The sequence below is a fragment of the Vanrija pseudolonga genome, chromosome 1 (genome assembly GCF_020906515.1).
Source record: "Vanrija pseudolonga chromosome 1, complete sequence".
NCBI classification, from domain to species: Eukaryota; Fungi; Basidiomycota; class Tremellomycetes; order Trichosporonales; family Trichosporonaceae; genus Vanrija; species Vanrija pseudolonga.
The window spans coordinates 4,681,960-4,699,512 of NC_085849.1; the positions used below are offsets into that span (position 1 = coordinate 4,681,960).

Below are 17,553 nucleotides of genomic sequence, written 5' to 3' on the forward strand. Positions count from 1 at the left end.
GTCAATCAACACTGATATTAACTCCCATGCAGGATGTTTATCGCTAACACCCTCCCCCTGCTACCCCACTCACAATCTCCCGTCTCGCCTGCCAGTGCGAGACAAACAGACAACGACCGACGATGGTCTGCAACCTCCTCCAGCGGCTCGCCCTTGGAGCCTTGCTCCTCACCTCTCGTGTGCACGGACAGGACTCGACTTTGCCGTCGTCGTCGCAATCGCCTACGGTCACAGATGGACAACCCAGTGGTAACGTAACTGATGGTGGAAACGTCACTGCCACTGCTGTGGACGGAGCTCCCCCCTCTGAGCCTACTGGCGAGCTGCCCGACTCGTCGAAACCTGACCAGTACAAGCCCAACATCAACATGACCTATTGGCAACCAGCATATGACCCAACACTGGGCCTCTTCCCCGACCTTTGGTTCGAGGACAACCGCACACTGTGGGACCAACGCCATGAATGGAACATGACGTACTCGCACGCTCCGCTCAACCTATCGTCTGGAGACCAAACTGCTCTGGGATCAGTCAAAGGAACGTTCCGTGCCAACCCCAAACGACGCCCATGGGCAGTCAATAGCACCACCCCCGACCTTTCGTTCACCATTGCGCAAGAGTTCCACTTTGCAGGCACTCGAGCAATCCTCCGCGGCAAGTACACCAATGCCACCTGGGGCAACTCGAGTCAGCCGGCAATGGTCGTCTATGAGATGAATGTCGAGAAATACGACATCGGCCCAGACGGTCTCCAAATTCCGATCCATGTCCTAAACATGACTCAGCCATTCTCGGACGGTATCATCTGGGACTCGGGCGAGCTGGCATTTGGGTGCCACTCGTTCACGATCATGATGTATAGTGGAACAGTCGAGGTTGAGGGACTTGAAGTCCATACTGGTTTTGTGTCCGACTAGTGAGTTGAAGTCTACGGGACGGGCATGACTGACGCCAGTGACACGCTGGACAAGGTGCCCAAGACTACCGTGCACGCGGTCGTGAACGGAACCCGCAACCCATTCTTCAACATCCAAGGAGGCTCAACCATTCGCAGTGAAGTGCTAGGCGACGGGTCGGCCGATGGAAGCACTGTGCAGTGGGACTCGCTCGACATCAACAGCACCATGACGTTCCAGACACCCCCCAACGCGACATACATGGTTGTGAATGGCACCATGGGCCCAGAGTATGCTCAGTTCAGCACCTTGATGGTTCCTATTCCTCCTGGAGCCCCACCCATTGCATACGGCCAAGATGGAGCCTACACTTTCTCGCCATATCGTAATCCCGGGACCCTCTATTACACGCCTCTGGACCCCAAGATCCAATACACCGTCTCACTTGTGGGCGGCATCGCGCCGCTGCCGGCATCATCCAACCCTAATCAGGTTTCGCCGTGGCCAACAAATATACACAGCGTCACGTTCTGGGCTGGAACTTTGTGAGTTGGCTTTGCCTGGTGGTGGTCTTCTCATTGACGCTAGTTAGCCCTCCAAACGTAACATCAACCGGCAACTCGACCGACACGCCTGCCCACGGCGAGTCACGAGCCTCGCGAAATGGAAAGATCATCGGCGGAGCGGTAAGCAACCACATACCAACAGCAGAGCTGACAGCTCCCAGGTCGGTGGTGGCCTCGGCTTCCTCCTTATCCTAGGTCTCCTGGCATGGTGTTGCATCGGCCGCCGCAGGAAGCCGTAAGTGTCTGGCACCAGGCCTGTCGGACAATGCTAATGCGCCAGATCTCCTGTGATCTCTGATCCTACCCCGTTCGAGATTGACGGTACTCGGAACGACGGCGCAACCCGCGTTCCCTCGGATGACGACGACGAGTCGGCAGACAAGGTGCCCGAAGAGCTCACTCCTGCCCAAGTCGCCAAGGCCCGCGAGGCGGGTTTCCTTGGTTCACGCGGTGGTGACGGCCCCGCCGCTGGACATGGCGTCAGCCACCGGTCTCGGAGGCTGGGGTATCTGCTGTCCCGTCCTCCGTTCTCGAGCGGGCCACAGCCGTTCCATTTTCACGCGGCCCCCCATCGGCGGTGCCTTCATCGGTGATGATTCCAAACATCGGCGGTCCCACAAGTGTCGCAGCCTCCTCATCCCTCGAGCCTGCTGATGCCGTCGACTCGCGCTTCTACTATTCGGGTGGCGCAGGGTCGAGCACTGGAGGTGGCTCGAGCAGCGCGATGCTGTCGCCGACATCCACTCAAGTCAACGGCGTGGCAGTCAAAGATAGTGGAGGCCACGACACCACCGCCATCCTGGCCGCTCCCGTTCACGGTGGCAAGCGCATCCAGCAGGCCGAAGATGGCGGCACTGTCGACGATGACGGGAATGTGGTGATGATTCCCCCAAGCTACAACCCCTCGTGGGCTAGTCGCGGCGCCCTTGCCGACTCGGGCGCTGTGACCCGCATGGAAGGCAGCAGCGGTACTATCGCGCACGTTGCCATTGACCACGGTGCCGCCGCCGAGGAGGCTGACGAGGCGCCCGAGGCGCCCCCGCCCATCGTCGCCCCCCGCGCGTCCATCGACAGCGGGACCTTTGGCCGTGCCATCTAGCTGTGGGACACCAGACCTCGCTGAGCGCGGCTGTAAAGTCTCCGTATTTCCGAGTCTTCATACAGCTTTGAACCCCCTACTTTTGACGTTGGTAATGCACTGGCGAAATAATCCGAGACGCGGCGGACCAAGATCCAGCTGTGTGCCCACTTACCTGATGAGGATGTCCACCGAGCTTCTCAGAGTCCTGACAAGGTGGCGTTCGGAGCCTCGTCGGAGGCGATCACACGTGGAATCGAAGGCGGCCCCACGAGTTGGGTACCTTTGGTGTCACGACAAAGATGCAGCATTGCGCAGAGTGGACGCCACACCGCCGCCGCCGGAGCTATGATCCCCTCGTCGCAACCGTGACTACTGCTCGGCGTACGTATGGAGGAGTTGATCACCAGTGCATGAGACCGAAAGGATGTAGTCAACTTGCCCTCTTCACACTTGACATTCACTCTTGTTATCCACCGAGGCACCCATGACATTCCTAAGGCCCCAACAGCAAGCTCCGAGTCGCTCCATCACCCTCGAACTTGTCGGTGACGCCTTGGTGCTCTTCGGGAGTATGGCATGTTGGGCTTTCGGATCAGCCGAAGCGTACTGGGCCAACAAGGCAACAATGAGGTGTAGGGCCATGCTGATGCATCGCTGACGACAGACCTGCCAGGCGGTGTTGGGTGGTTGAACTGGTGTGCAGCCACCGCAACTGTGCTCTTCATTCTAGGTGCTGTGGGGATTGCGGCGTTGCTCGTCTCCCTTGCAGTAAGTCCTATCGGAGAGTTCCTGTCCGACAGTCAGAGCAGGGGGACCCAACCACGATTCAGATCACGGTCAGCCGCCGTCTTCTTATGCACACTGCCCATCCCGTGTGGTGTGGTGTTCGGAGTCGTCAGCCTCATCCGACGTTGGAAGTTCCAGGTAGCCGCACCTCCTGCAGGAGAGCGCTGACAGCCCAGGAATTTCTCCTCCGTCGATGTCTGCTCAACAGTTGGTCGGCTAGCACCCTGTCGGCAACCACTGCCTTCATGGCGGATGGAGGTTGGTTGGGATGCAAGGTGCCATTACTGACATCAGCGTGCCGGAGTGAATGGGTCAGGGATACTAGCAACGCGGTCGTCGGGACCATCTTTGTCGCAGCTTTCTCGGTGAGCTTGATCAGAGGATGGTCATTAACAGTGCAGTTCGTACTCACAATCTCCTTCGTTGGTACTTGCCTGCGTCTGTCCCCGCCGGCTGCAATGAGTCTGGGGACGACGACCGACTCGTACACCCTCTCATCGCTCGGCGCCCCGCCGCCCCAACCCGGGGCGCTCTCCGATGCGCAGGTGCTCGCTGCTGCTCATCGCCGTCCACCTACTGTAATCGACTTTTCACGCTCCCCTTCGGACTTCAAGAGGTTTGTGAGGGATAGCACCGAGGATAAGAAGGGAGAGCAAACTAGCAGGAGTACGGCCACACCGTCCGAGTGGTGTGTTTAAGTTGGTGTTGGCGACGAAGGGAATGCACATGGCAACCTGTGTATATCAAACATGTACCTATCATTCATGGTACAGGGCATGTGGACCGAACTGGTCAGGAATACCGCGCTTCAAACCAATAGAACCAGTCTGTCGACGCCACATTGCGCCTCCTTGCTCGCACCACCAGTCAACCACCTCCCCCTTTGCCTTGTCCCCTTCCTGTCCCACCCCTTGCCCCAAGCAAAAGACTAGCCGGCATTCTCATGCCTACCTGTAGTAGGCCCTCGCCGGGATTTGAACCCAGGACCACTCCCATTGCTTAAGGTGCTTCAGCGCCCTAAGAGAGTATGATAGCCACTACACCACGAGAGCCACGTTCCACGATTGTGCCTGAAAACACGTCCAGGCCACACAAGTCCGTGTCTGGTAACACCTTGAGGTCAAAGCCGCTTCAAGTTCCTGCCGAGCAACGAGGCTGTCGTCGTGCACTCTTGGAACAGTTGGAGATGGAATGACATCGCGAAAACGTGACAAGTAACACTATATATACACTGGCGGCCACGCCTTACACCTCGCGTCAGCCATATTTGATTAAACCACCCCTCCCAGTGACACAGAGCTCGAAACGCCAGTTTGTGCCCCGCTATCGCCCCGCGTCAATGGTCTGAACGCGGCTGTCACTGCCGTCCGACTCCGGGCGCTCCTTGTGGTCCGGGTCAACCGCAACAGTCGTGACCTTGGACGACTTCTTGTTGGGGTCCTCGATGGTTCCTCCGTACTCTTGCTCGTAGTACTCGTGGACCTCGGCCGAGAGGTCAGAGGTACGAGGACCAGTGAAGAAGGTCTTGCCGCCAACCTTGGGGAAGAACCAGTAGACGATGGCAAAGAGCCATGCTCCAGCCGACACGACGACGGCGTAGTTCATGCTGGCTCCGTCCGGGTTGGGGTCACCAGGGAAACAGAAGATGACAATGGCAAAGAGCATCCACAGCGAGGCGATGAGCGCCGTGATGCGACTCCAGCGACCGAGGTACCAAGGGCCAGGTGTAAAGTGGTTCTCACCCCAGATGACACGAGCACCGATGGGGATGACGTAGGCGACGTAGAGACCCATCACGTTGAGGGCAAAGATGGCGTTGATGGCAGCCTGGTTGACAGGGTCCGCAAAGCCAAGGAGACCAAGCGGGATAGCGCAGCCGACAACGAGCCATACAGTGCGGACCGGGGTCTCAGTCTTGGGGTCGACCTTGTACCAGAACTTGGAGAAGGGGAGGGCGCCATCACGAGCGAAGGCAAAAGCCTGGCGCGAGGCGGGGAGGATAAGCGAGGCGGTCATGCCCAACTGGGAGATGGCGATAAGGGACCAAACGGCGAGGGCACCCTTTGTGCCAAACGCCATCTGGTAGATGACGGCCAGGGGCTGGCCAATGGGGTCATCGTTGATGGCTTGGACGTCGGTGCCCATGCAGAGAGCAAAGATGATGAGGATGAGTGTGCCGAGCACACCGGCAGATCCGATAGCACCGATGATGGCAGCTGGAACGGCGGTGGCTGCATTCGAGGCCTCCTCGGAGATGGACACGGCACAGTCGAAGGATCCAATGGTCCAAACGGGTGCAAGCATCGAGAGCAAGAAGGTGAGGCCACTACCCCAGCCGTGAAGGTTGACCCAGCCGGTGAAGGTGAACTTGGCAGTGTTGAGATGTTTGCGACGCGCGATGGGCAGGCCGATGATGGTCACCAAGGCAAGGATGAGGTTGAGGGCGGTGGCCGGGTTCTGCATGCGGGCAAACAGGGTCGTGAAGTAGGCGCAGTAGACGCCGCAGAAGATGAGGACGGCGCAGTAGAGCAAGAACGTCTGCCACATCTCGGGGCTGAAGCCAGGAGAACCCATCGACGCTGCTGCGAAGATGATGCCCTGGGCACCCCACGCGAGTGACGATGTGGCAGCGACATTACCCAGGAAGGAGTTGTCTGCGGCGTCAGCAACCCACCAAGGCTCTGCCACCTACATCCAACCAGCCATGCCAGGAAGTTGCGGTACTTGGGAGGGCTGAGGCGGTGGGTCCAGTAGTAGAGACCACCGGAAGTGGGCATTGAGGATGCGAGATCTCCCTATCAGAAGAATGTTGTTAGTGGCGGCACGTGGAGCCTCGGGCCTATCATTCAGGCTTTTCTCAACGCACCATGGCCAGACCGACCGTGCCAATCAGGACGGCGGCAACGACCCAGCCCCACACCATGCCGACGGGCCCTGCATTGTCAGCGTTGTCGTCGCAAGCATCAGGGCGATCACCACTCACCTCCATACGGCAGGTTGTAAAAGATGACACTGGCAATGGACGGCACGACACCCATGATAGAGAACCTGTGCGTTTGTGTTAGCAAGTGATTCCTCATCAGAAGCAGGAGCACAGTGCTCGGAAACCTAGCATGCCCATGGGGCGCTGGGTGACTTCGAACTCGAGCGGACCCAGCCCTCGCCTAGGCCCGTGGAGCGACACCGTGAACCCGGGGTTTGACACCGAGCGATACTCACGCGACACCAAATACCTCGAGGTTGGAGAAAGCGCGCTTCAGCTCGGGCTTGTAGCCCAAGTCCTCGAGACGAGCATCCTCGCGGGTGACAATGGTGCTCTGCCGCCTGTCCGTGGCCGACACGGGCGTCACAGGGGGGTCATCCGACTTCATGATAGGGATCGTGATTGAGTGGAGGTGTTGCAGGGAGCGTGGAAGAGAGTTGACCGTCGCGGAAAGTGGCGAGATCAGCACGAAGCGGTGTGATGAAGGACACTGGATGGGGCGTGGGTGCTGTGGTGTGTTTGCGTGTGTTGGTCGAGTCGTTGCACTTCCAGAGTGGTGTTGTCCACCGGCCGAGTGGACTCTTATACGATTGTGCCGGCTGGGCAGGTCGGAATCCCGATGGGCGCGGCGCGGTCCAGCGTCATGTGGGCTGAGGCATAGGGGCTCGGAATTGGAGCCTGGTTTTGCGACGAGGGGGGGTGAAGGGGGGCAGGCGGGCGGGCGCGAGGCGCACGCGGACGATGCAGCAGCTGGGGCAGACGGGGCACTTGAGTGCTATCTGCGCAGCTGCCTCCTTGCCCCTGGGCATGCGCACTATGCATGGTGTCTGTGATACCGCCGCGGCATGGTATTGGTAGCGGTCCTGCTAGGAGCAACAACAATAAGGCCTGAATATGGCCTTGTGCGGGATCCCGCGTTCTTGGCTGTGCGGGCACCCGTGGGGGAGAGAGAAGGAGTCGTGGTGCGGTCCTCGTTCGGCTCGGCACGGCCAATCTCCTCACATCCGGTAAGCGGTAGGGGGAGGATCCACTGCATGTTTAGAGACATGGTTAGGTCAGTGGCGCAGCAATCGCCCGCTCCTACTGCTACTTGGGCGCGGGCGGGCATGAGCTTCAGGGCCAAGACTGTGCGGGGCTACGTTCGGTATCTCGTAAGCGAGGTGCAAGGGTCCTTCTCGCATTCGGCACGGTCAGTACTACAGCAGGCAGCAGGTCAGCAGGCAGGCCCTAGTGGCGTCACTTATCAGGCGTAAACGCACGCTCAGCATCCTCTTCAGTGGGGAGGCTTATCACTCACCCCCAGATTAGCACAAGCATCGGGTTAACAGTTCAGCCATTGTTGATATCACCTGACACTGATGATCCACACTCTCGCTCGCTGGCCTGGTGCAGTGGGGTGGGTGGTGCAAGTGGCAATCGGTCGTCACGAGGTCATATGACCTTTGCCAGTCGGCCCTGGCCGCCGGCCAAACCCGGTTCTCGGTTCTGTTGTGCAGGCAGTGTACGACGATGGATGGCACGGTCGTGTCTTCTAGCCGACCGCATACACTCTGATCTGTGCGCAGTTATCGGGCGCCATTGTCTCCAGCATGGTCCCAATCATACCAAAGGAGACGTCAGCAGCAACAGGATCCATTCATTGTTGTGGGGAACATGCCTCGGCAATCTCTAGGCGAGGCTATCTTGGTAGCTACTGCTGGTCGGCCAGTGATAGCAGTCCAGTTTGCCAACACGCCTCCTCAAGGCCCTTTGATTCAGCCTCTTCCTATCGTGATAGCCGACGAATGGCATTGTCATGACCCCACCGTGAAATCTAGCTGCAGCTGAGTATAGATTGGAGCCAGGCTGAGATCTCTCGCGACTCTGGCCCTTGGCCCGCACGTCCACTTTGCCCGAGCCTCAGCTCAACAGGTCTGAGATCCGGCAAGCGGCACGCCTGTTCAAAGCCCGTAGCGGGGCGAGATCACCATGAGTCGTTCTCGTGCCCCGGCCCTTGCTGGAGTGCGAGCTGCAAATAGACGGTGCAGTGTCGAGGCCCGTGACCACATGAAACGCGCGCCGGGCGGACGGTCTGACCGCGTCGTAACTCGACACGAGCGTCGCATGTGCACGAGGTCGTTGTCGCTTTGTTCTCCGTCGGGCAATCAGCGAGGATGGCGGACCTCCGAAGTCATGCGAGCGCACGCCCTCATGCCCTTGGAGCTACATACTTCAATCAGGCGCCCGTGTCAATCACAGACGCCTCTGTCCACAAAATTTCAGTTACAGCATTGCTGAGGGAGGTCGACGCCCTCCTACTGCAATTACGCCCTCCCACTGTCATGCCAAGACGGTCTCGAACGGACTGGACGAGGCATTGACGCAACTGGTTCAAAATCGAGGCCTTGTGCCGAGCTGGCTGCCAGAGTCGAGCACCGGCGATCAACTTAACCCACGTTATGTGCTCGGCGGCGTTTGTGTAATGCTGCGGTGGTGGAGCCACTAGCCGAGGCTATGGCCAGTCCCGAAGTGAGACAATGCGGTGAGTCGACTGTGGTGGTACAGTGCCAAGCAGACCTTTTGCCCGCCTTCCAACGCGCTTTTGAAGTCACAACACCACGTTTGGTCAGTCGAACGATATGTGGCACGCACACGGGAGGTCCCCTTTGCATGTCAAAGAAGTCATGTTATTACAACTTGTCCTCCTTATCCAGACCTCGCGTGCACCCAAGAGTGTCCCGGACGGTCCCTATTACGATTGCTGCTAGACTCGCGCTTCTCTCCCTCTCCCCTCTTAGTACTGGTAACGGAAGTCGGGGTTGCCCTCGATGACACAGAGGCCCTGGTCGGCCTGCTTGTTCTTCCACATCATCCAGAAGCGAAGGCAGATGACGGCGATAACGTTGGCGGCGTTCATGGCGAGCGTGAGGTAGATGCCCGAGGGGTAGCCCTTGACGGCCTCCTTCTCCTGGAAGGCGACCGAGGCGATGATACCTCCGACGCCGCCAAAGGCGATGATGAGGGCCGAGGCGTAACCACGCTTGGACTGGGCACGGATGGCAGTCTGCGACCACGAGACAACGAGGGGGAGAAACGAGTTGGAGCCACCGATGGCGAGGAAGATGCCGGCGTAGCGAGCGGCCTTCTTCTTGGGGTCGATGTGCGAGTACATGGCCGTGCCGACGATCAGGCAGCAGATGTTGAAGACGATGGCGTACGCGCGAGCACCCTTGACCTTGTCGGCCACCAGGGCGCTGCTGACTGCGGGGAACAGGCACCAAACGTAGGGTGGCACGACGAGGAGCTGCGACATCATGTTGGAGAAGCCCATGGTAGCAAGAATACGGGGAAGGAAGTAGGCCAGCGAGTAAGAGGCGACGGTACCACACATGAACATGTAGGCGAAGAGCCAGAGCTTGAGGGTGCCGAGGTAAGAGACGAGCTTGGCGCCAGTCATGGGGTCGACGATGGCATCGGCACGGTCACGCTGGATGCGGGTGATGACGAGCTCCTTCTGCTGCTCAGAGAGGAAAGTGGCCTTGTCGGGGAAGTCGACAAGGAAGAGGAGCGAGAGGAGTCCGATACCGATAGTGATGATACCCTGGACAATGAAGATCCACGTCCAACCGGCGTGTCCGTTCCTGCCGTTAAGGGTCGAGAGACCGTAGGCCATGGCGGCGCCGAAACCGGAGACGGTGACCGACAAGATGTAGAAGGTGGACATGCGGACGGCCATGGAGCGACGGGGGTACCAACAGGCGATCAGGTAGGCGGCACCGGGGAAGAGAGTAGCCTCAAAGACACCGAGAAGGGCACGGAGACCGGCGAGCGTCTGCCAGTTCTTGGAAAAGCCGATGCACACGGTGACGACGCCCCAGAGGATGGTGGCAATGCCAAGCCACCAGCGGGCACCAAACTTGCGGAGACCAATCTGGGACTAGGCGACGTGTCAACAAACGAACTTGTCAAGTGACCGCAATGACGGCCCATTGTCGGCGCGGAACCAAGTCGACCATTGACGGCCCGGCTCCACGCCCACTTGGACCGCCCCACCAATGACGAAGGAGCGGTTGGAGCTCTCCAGCGACGGCCTACTCACGGGAATCTCCAGAATGATGTAAGGGACGAAGAAGACCAAGGTGGCGATAGAGAAGCGTTGGCCAACACCGAGTTGGAGATCCTTCTGCATCCTGAGCCCATTGGCCTGGCGAGCGAGACCAAGGTTGGTACGGTCGATGAGCGAGATGCAGTACATCAACGAGAGGACGGGGACGAGGCGGAAGTCGACCTTGCGCATGGTGCTGCGGACAAAGGCGGGGTCGAAGCCCTCGTCAATGTTCTGGTGCATGACATGCTCCTCGCCAGAGAACTCGGGGGAGGGAGGAGTGTGAGACTCCTTGGGGTTGAGGTCGACATGAGCCAACTCCCTCTTCTCGGAGTTTGGGGAGTTGTCGAGAACCATGTTGGTGGATGTGCGAGTGACTACTGGTGGGTGTGGGGAGGGGGGAGACTGACTGGCGGTCCTACGGGGAAGAAGGGAATCTGCCAGACACGTCGGCGACCTTTGTACCCCGCCGTGGCCCCGCTGCTGGGTCAGGTGTAAAGTGATCCACCCGCTACTTCCTGATGGAGCGCGCGGCGGGGCCGGTCCAACCGTGTCGGGACGCGAGGTCACCGGTCGTGGTGGCGCAAGCGTACGGAGTCAGAGGTGTTCGGAGTTGACCCTTGTCAGCGTCCAGGCAGGATGTCCAGGCAGGATGACCGCTGCCATATTGTGAGTGTGACGAGAAACCCGGGGGAGCGAGGCGCGTGATGGGGGGCTGCAGGCTAGCGGTTTGCCGCTCAAGATTGCCAAGAGCGTGTGGCTTGTCCTGACACTACCCCTTATCGGACGGTTTACCGAAGGTTCAGTGCGGCACAAGACTGGGGAAGTGCTTGGGGTAAGGGCTGACTGACAGGGTTCAGTTGACCACACCGCGCTGGCACTCTCGTCTGGAATATCACGTAGGCAGCCATGATCCCCAATGAGCAGTGGGATGCGCTACTCGCTGTTCGGACGGGACTGCCGCGGCATTGTACGTCGAGAAGAGTGCCTGCTCCACGACGGTTACAGCTCCAAGGTTACATCAATCCCCTCGTCTCCCGCTCCAAGCTTTCCCTGGCCAAAGAGGTGCACGTACTTGGCTCCCCCAACGCGGGTCGCGCACAGGGGAGATCGAGGCCGGCGGACAGAGCCAGAGCCTGGGCAACAACGGGTCGGCGCGCAACCGAAAGGAAAATGGAATTGGAGCACGTGAATTAACTCTCCCAAACGTGGTTACCAGTTGGCGTCGTTGAAGGCTTGGCCTCGGCTCTGGAAGGTGGGGCAAGGGGGTGACCCTGACAAAAGCCAAGCCCTCTATAGCCAGGGAGATCTAGCACACCGCTGCCGCCCATCTCCTCCACTGGTCCCCGCCCTCGGTTGATATGCCTGTCTCTTTGGCCCGCCTTTACCGGGCCAAGACTTTCAAGAACGCCCCTCCTGGGTGGAATATCGGCACGTATAAACCCATGAACCCGGCCCTAATGCGCACGCCTACCTTGTGGAGTGCGTCCAGTATACTGGCCGACAGCAAACAGGAGGAAGCTCTTTGCCTCGCCTACCGCCATTCTGACATTGTATTTCCACGGAGGCAGTTGTTGTGGTGTCCAAAGAAAAGGCTTGGCATTGGCTGCGCATCGGCTCACCAGGGCGATCGCAAACCTCAGACTAGCACAAAAATGCATACGAGTGCCGCCACGCTGGTCCTCTTCCAGACGATTGCGGCCATCGGAGTTTGGGAGTGGGACAGGTCCGGTCAGAATGACCTGCGACTAGCGTCCCAGAACTCGTCAAGAGCCGCCGGCGGTCTCCTGGGGCCCATGGTGTTGCACCTCATTACCCCGCACCACACAGGGCTTTGATCGACAGGCGAGCTGTTGGTTTGCATTGGATGTCGCTGGCATGAGGCTCAAAGAATGACGACGTCTCCGCCAATACCGAAACGGGCTGACAGACAGCTGCCTGCTCACATGCCTAGGGTTTATGTGTCCTGCCGGGAGCAGGGACGCGGTCTGACTCCGAACGCCGACCGGTTGTACACCTGCCTCTGGCGAAAAGTCGGATCATCCCGAGATCTGGCGCTAACGTCAGCGGACGCCGACGCGCTAGTCAGTGTGGCGTGGTGGATGCGTCGCGACTGACATCCATGATCTGACTGGTCACCTTCTTTTACCGAGTGATACCGGTAAACCGACAATCAACTGTCCTCGACGACCCACCTGACCCGTTTCCCCACACATTCCTCTTCCCTGGCTTTGCCGCCATCGCCGCCATCACCGCCATCGCCGTTGCGAACTTTGAGCCTCCATTGGGGTTGCGGTGCACCTCCGGCGGCTGCAGACTGCTCAGATAGCTGTGATCAACGCACCGTGCGGGCCCCACTCCGCCACCCCCACTACAACGCGTGTGGCGTTGGAGACGCCACGTCGTACTTGCATTGGCAAATGGGAAGAGGAATCACCGTGTGATCTTAACATCTGGCATGACAAGCTGACAACTGAAATCTCACGTTGGCCAGGCCTTGCCGAGAGCAGCCAGACACACACGTCTCACACTCCCGCTGATGTCGTCTCCTGACACTTCACCTCGCCGTGACACATTTGTCAGGTAAACAAACGACCGACGGAGAAGAGCTGAGGTAGGAGGGATCGGATCCCCCACAACCTTCGAACCAGACTGTGATATCCTCCTGGTTCAACTGACAGACCTCACTGCCACACCAAGGAGCAGCCCCAAACGCAGCAGCAGACCGTGGGGTGAAAACAGAGCCCCGAGGCTCCCGAGCGTGCGCGAAGACTGATCAACGGAACTCGACCAGATACGACGTTCTTCGCTCTGGCCTTCATATGGGCGACATCCCGGTCGTCCTTGGTGCGAAGAGGCTGCGGCTTGGGATGTTCACCGCGGTGACCAAGTTCGGCACATCGGCTTCGGGAGGGCGTGGGCGAGCGGAGGACCTACATGTTGCTGTTCAAGGTGCAGGCCTTCGCAGCCTTATGGGAAAGCAGAAATGGAGTTCAATACCTCGCCGCTGCCCAACGACGCCACCAGCGGACATGTTCGGCAACAACTGATTACCGAGTCCCAGCAGCGAGTGAGGCTAAGCATCTGCGGATATCTGCCCTCTGTGACGTCGATGTCCGCTCACCCTGCCACGAACGGCGTGATGGTCATGTGCAGTTCATCCCCTCCTCCATCGCTGCCGCCGAGAGGCCGACACCGTGATTGGCAGAATGCCGTGAAGTGCTCGGCGACTTGATCAGGTCATCTTGCTCCTGGCCATTCATACCAGATCACAGGCCCAGCGAATGATCGAATGGAGGTGGGGGTCGCGACGTTCTGGACAGTACATCCGTCCGCCTTATAACTAAGGCTGTACGAGGTTGGGCGTCGGAGCACACCAATTGTCGGCGGGCGTAGACCTTCAACCCCTCAGCACTGGAGCTGTGGCTGCGACTCCGGAGGAACGGCAATCCGCTCAGACATAGGGGTTGAGTGGATGTTGCTTGCCAGTCACACCGTGTATCGTTGCCATCAGAGGGGCCCCAGTTACTTGAACACTGGGCTGCTGGGGAACGCCCGATGCTCCTCCGATTACTACGGCTCGTCGTCTAAACTGGTGTCTAGAGGCGCACTGCGCGCTCCGATGTCGATCGCATTGCCGTCTTGATCGGCGCCGCGGCGGTGTTCATGCCCTTCCTTCATGGAAGATCTTCGGGACACGATGCGCAAGCCGTTGCAGTCTGACCGGTTTATTGACATGGTGCATTAAATGTAGTTGTATGTATGTACTGCTGATCTCGACTGTATCGCCTCCCCATTGCCGACTGGCTTAGAACGACACGCGCTGGTTGTCCGAGCCGGTGCACTGCCAGAGCTGGAGACGGGCGCCGTTGCGGTTGTCCCCGCCGGGAACGTCGATACACAGGTCTGTCGTTGATCAGCGGCTTCCTGCGGGGATGTTCGGCCAAACTCACTGGTGTTCTGAAGGCGGATGGCACCGTTGCTGTTCACCCAGTTCTGGGGCTGGTAGTTGTTGTAGCACTGCCAGACCTTGAGAGGCGTTCCGTTGCCTGGGTTGTTGCCGGCGTCGATACACACGCCCTTGGACGAGCGGATGGGCCCGTTGTTGTTGAGGACCCAGCGCTGGTTGGTCTCGGTGTCTCGGTGTTGAGGGTCAGGGTCGAGCAGTCCCACCTGCAACGGATTAGTGGGAGACCGATGACGCAACGAGGGCATCCCCCGTCTCTACTCACAGCTGAACGGCGTTGCCGTTGGCCGTGCTGCCGCCGGCGAGGTCGACACACTTGCCCTTGTACTTGAACTGGATACCAGGGAACGCACGCTCCTCGATAGGGGAGGCGGTGGAGGAGACGGCGGCGACGGCCAGGAGAAGGAGCGACGTGAGAGCGACCATTGTGACGGTGTTGATGGGTTTGTGTGGGCTGGAGAGAGAGAGATGTGGAGAGTGCTAGTGCTGTTCGGTCAAGAAGCAGAGAGATGTTGAGAAGCACAGACAACCCGACAATCCCTTCTTATATAGACGTCGGGCATCGCAACTTGGGGACAGCCTCGATAAAATATCGACCGAGCAGCGAGCAAGGTTTGCAGCATCGCATCTCACCTCCTCTGCTCCCAAGCCTCCCAACCCCCGTCGTCAGCTGCAAGAAGATGGCTGCGCGGCTAGTTTGCTAAAGCCGCGAGACCGGCACGGGCGCGTACATTGTGGGGTGCGGATGCTGGCAGCGGCGATGTTGAGGGCTGGATGAGTGGGTGGGCTGCCCGCACGCTACCTGCAGTGGATGACGGAGGTAGCTAACGACACAAACCTTGCTGCACCCTGAGGATGTAATCTCCACCCCAGTCCAACACCAATGACTTGCCTCTTGCAGTGCATCAGTGTGTCGCAGTGTCCTCGTTCTGACGTTTGGGGGCATGGCTCCAGGGCAGAGACTAGAGGACGTGCTGTCATTTGAGGTGGCTGGTCATTCAAAGCCCACCTGGCCGAAACGATTCCAGCGCAGCGCCTTCGACGTCAGCCCTCAACCTCGTACCCTATCAGTCGGTCACCCAGCCTCTGACCTAGACTCCTCAGCACCGCCATCCACCTACCCAGCTCCAGGTTCAACGACCTCCATGACAGCCGATGACTTGTCTTTCTCACCTCTGGTCGCTCTCACTTTCTGTTGCTCCGTGGGAAGCGCAGTGGACGAGGTAGCGACCATAGTGGCCCATCGGTTTCCTCGTCGGCTGAGAGCCAGGCACATCGCGGCCCGCATGTTGTCCCAGCCTGTGCGTACGCCTCTGCGTTGTGGGTTCGCTGGGCGACCGGGAAGGGCATAACGAAAGTTCGGGACCCGACGCTATCAGTCGGTTGACGACGACTATGCTGCCAGGCCAAGGCGTCAGGGCGAGAAACCTATTACAGGTGGCTGGTCGACTTGCTGCCATTTCCTTGGAGACTCCCGACCCAAACTTCCTGACAGTGTCATTTAGTTCAGGTCTTACATGCATGCGGGGCAGCGTTGGGGGGCCATCATAGTCTGTCTCCAGACAACTAACTCTGCGCTTGCACCTTGGACAGCTTGACGTTCAACCCAGCACTGTGCCTTCAGCCCATCCACCCAGATCCACTCGGCTTGGGTTGCATGGAGACACGAACCCGTGAGTCGTGGCTCGTAGCCGCGCCGGCCATGAGCAGCACGGCTCCGGCCCGTTGCTGCCTGTCATCGTCACCGAGTCGCAGACTCTAGGTAGGATGGATACAGGAATGTAGGGGGGCGGATTGAATACGCAGTAAGCTGTACAACTAGTCATGTCATGAGTGAGGGCCGATGATATCATTGGGGTCCATTTGACAGGTGGGCCGACGACCAAAGGTCGTCCCATCTCTCACGCATCTTCTGTGTTTCCACCCTGTCTGTATGAGAACCTAAATGCTGCCCAATCACACTGTCCATGTCCGGTCTCAATCATCAAACCGACCTAAGTAAGCCCTGGCACAGTCTGCAACCCTTCACGTGTCGCCGGTCACTGTCCCACATTCGCGGCCACCGCCTTGCCCGCCCGCGCTCGTCCGCGCTCGGCGGCACACAGTCAATCCTGACATCACACTATGCTGTTGTGAGCCTCGCAGTGCCGTGACGTTGGTTGTTGCTATGATGGGGGGGGGGGCGACTGGTCATGAGATCAAGTATCAACCATCCTGGCCAGCGTCATTTGGGCGATTGGCCTGCTGTTCATTCAACGGCTTACGTTGTTGCACTCCTATCCATCGCCAAGTCGACGCCCGTGTCCACAGCTACCCATGATGCGTATTGCTTGTCTGCCGATCATGGGATATAAGGCGCAGCCGTGAACTATGTCCTCTGGCATCCAACAACAACATCCAGTCCACCATGATCGCCACCTCAGTTGCAGCTCTCCTCGTCGCAGCGGCCGGTGCTGCTGCCAACCCAGTCGACCTCGACCCTCGCCAAGTCGGTAGCCAGGTGTCGACAGGCAACAACCTCTGCCTCGATCTCCGTGGTGGCAACACTGCCGACGGAACCGCCGCCCAGCTGTAAGTGTTGCCGCTGGCAAGGCGTCGACCGGATTCTGATCCCACCAGCTGGGACTGCAGCCAGAGCCGCTTCTCGCACTGGTCCTTTGCCAACATTGGCAACATTGTGTCTCGCGATGCTGGCGGTGGCAACCTCTGCCTCGACGCTGGAAGGAACCCCGGCGACGGCACCACGGTCCACGTCGCCCAGTGTGAGAAGAACCCTCCGGTGATGGGACAGTTCTGGACCTACATCTACGGCCGTGTCAAGATCCGCGGCACCAGTGAGTGCTGTGTTGAGAAGCTTGGGCACAACGCTGATCGTCACATCAGACCTCTGCCTCGATGTCAAGGACGGCAACTTCGTCAACGGCGCTCAGCTCCAGGTTTGGTGGTGCGACCTCGACAGCCCCAACCAGGCTTGGAACTTCAACTAGGATCGAAGCAAAGTCATGAACTTGACGAGTCAACGACTGTAACTCTTACGTGTATGTAATGCCCGCAACGAGCTGTGAGATAGACATGGTTGTAGTCAAACTTCCATGTACTGAGTCCACATGACGACGGTCGTCTACCTGCCTAATCGGTCGCGGGAAACGAGGTTTGGTAGTGCATGCGTTCTTAGACAGCCGACGCGTCG

General features: G+C 59.0%; 5 protein-coding genes and 1 non-coding gene across 6 annotated transcripts; 2 read left to right on the forward strand and 4 right to left on the reverse strand.

Annotated features, from left to right (window-relative positions):
- Nucleotides 1–368: 368 nt before the first annotated feature.
- On the forward strand, nucleotides 369–2,561 carry LOC62_01G001750 (uncharacterized protein; the record flags this gene model as incomplete). The annotated part of the gene is made up of 6 exons (XM_062768248.1): nucleotides 369–916; nucleotides 956–1,441; nucleotides 1,489–1,582; nucleotides 1,624–1,697; nucleotides 1,743–1,915; nucleotides 2,092–2,561. The coding sequence occupies 6 exons, from the start codon at nucleotides 369–371 to the stop codon at nucleotides 2,559–2,561; spliced, it is 1,845 nt and encodes a 614-aa protein (XP_062624232.1).
- A 1,725-nt stretch (nucleotides 2,562–4,286) lies between these two features.
- On the reverse strand, nucleotides 4,287–4,381 carry LOC62_01G001751. Its single transcript has 2 exons — nucleotides 4,345–4,381; nucleotides 4,287–4,324 (listed from the first exon to the last, which is right to left on the reverse strand). It is a non-coding gene; the product is annotated as a tRNA-Pro (tRNA).
- Nucleotides 4,382–4,652: 271 nt separating this feature from the next.
- SPAC11D3.08c (putative amino-acid permeasec) lies at nucleotides 4,653–6,700 on the reverse strand (the record flags this gene model as incomplete). The annotated part of the gene is made up of 5 exons (XM_062768249.1): nucleotides 4,653–5,983; nucleotides 6,022–6,124; nucleotides 6,196–6,263; nucleotides 6,313–6,377; nucleotides 6,549–6,700. 5 exons carry the CDS (start codon nucleotides 6,698–6,700, stop codon nucleotides 4,653–4,655), a joined length of 1,719 nt encoding a protein of 572 aa, XP_062624233.1.
- Nucleotides 6,701–9,085: 2,385 nt separating this feature from the next.
- prlL_11 (MFS transporter prlL) lies at nucleotides 9,086–10,753 on the reverse strand (the record flags this gene model as incomplete). The annotated part of the gene is made up of 2 exons (XM_062768250.1): nucleotides 9,086–10,228; nucleotides 10,391–10,753. 2 exons carry the CDS (start codon nucleotides 10,751–10,753, stop codon nucleotides 9,086–9,088), a joined length of 1,506 nt encoding a protein of 501 aa, XP_062624234.1.
- Nucleotides 10,754–14,149: 3,396 nt separating this feature from the next.
- On the reverse strand, nucleotides 14,150–14,611 carry abfB_2 (Extracellular exo-alpha-L-arabinofuranosidase; the record flags this gene model as incomplete). The annotated part of the gene is made up of 2 exons (XM_062768251.1): nucleotides 14,150–14,302; nucleotides 14,350–14,611. 2 exons carry the CDS (start codon nucleotides 14,609–14,611, stop codon nucleotides 14,205–14,207), a joined length of 360 nt encoding a protein of 119 aa, XP_062624235.1. The 3' UTR covers nucleotides 14,150–14,204.
- A 2,020-nt stretch (nucleotides 14,612–16,631) lies between these two features.
- abfB_1 (Extracellular exo-alpha-L-arabinofuranosidase) lies at nucleotides 16,632–17,474 on the forward strand. The gene is made up of 3 exons (XM_062768252.1): nucleotides 16,632–16,934; nucleotides 16,983–17,197; nucleotides 17,247–17,474. Exons 1-3 carry the CDS (start codon nucleotides 16,771–16,773, stop codon nucleotides 17,348–17,350), a joined length of 483 nt encoding a protein of 160 aa, XP_062624236.1. The 5' UTR covers nucleotides 16,632–16,770; the 3' UTR covers nucleotides 17,351–17,474.
- The last annotated feature ends 79 nt before the right edge of the window (nucleotides 17,475–17,553 follow it).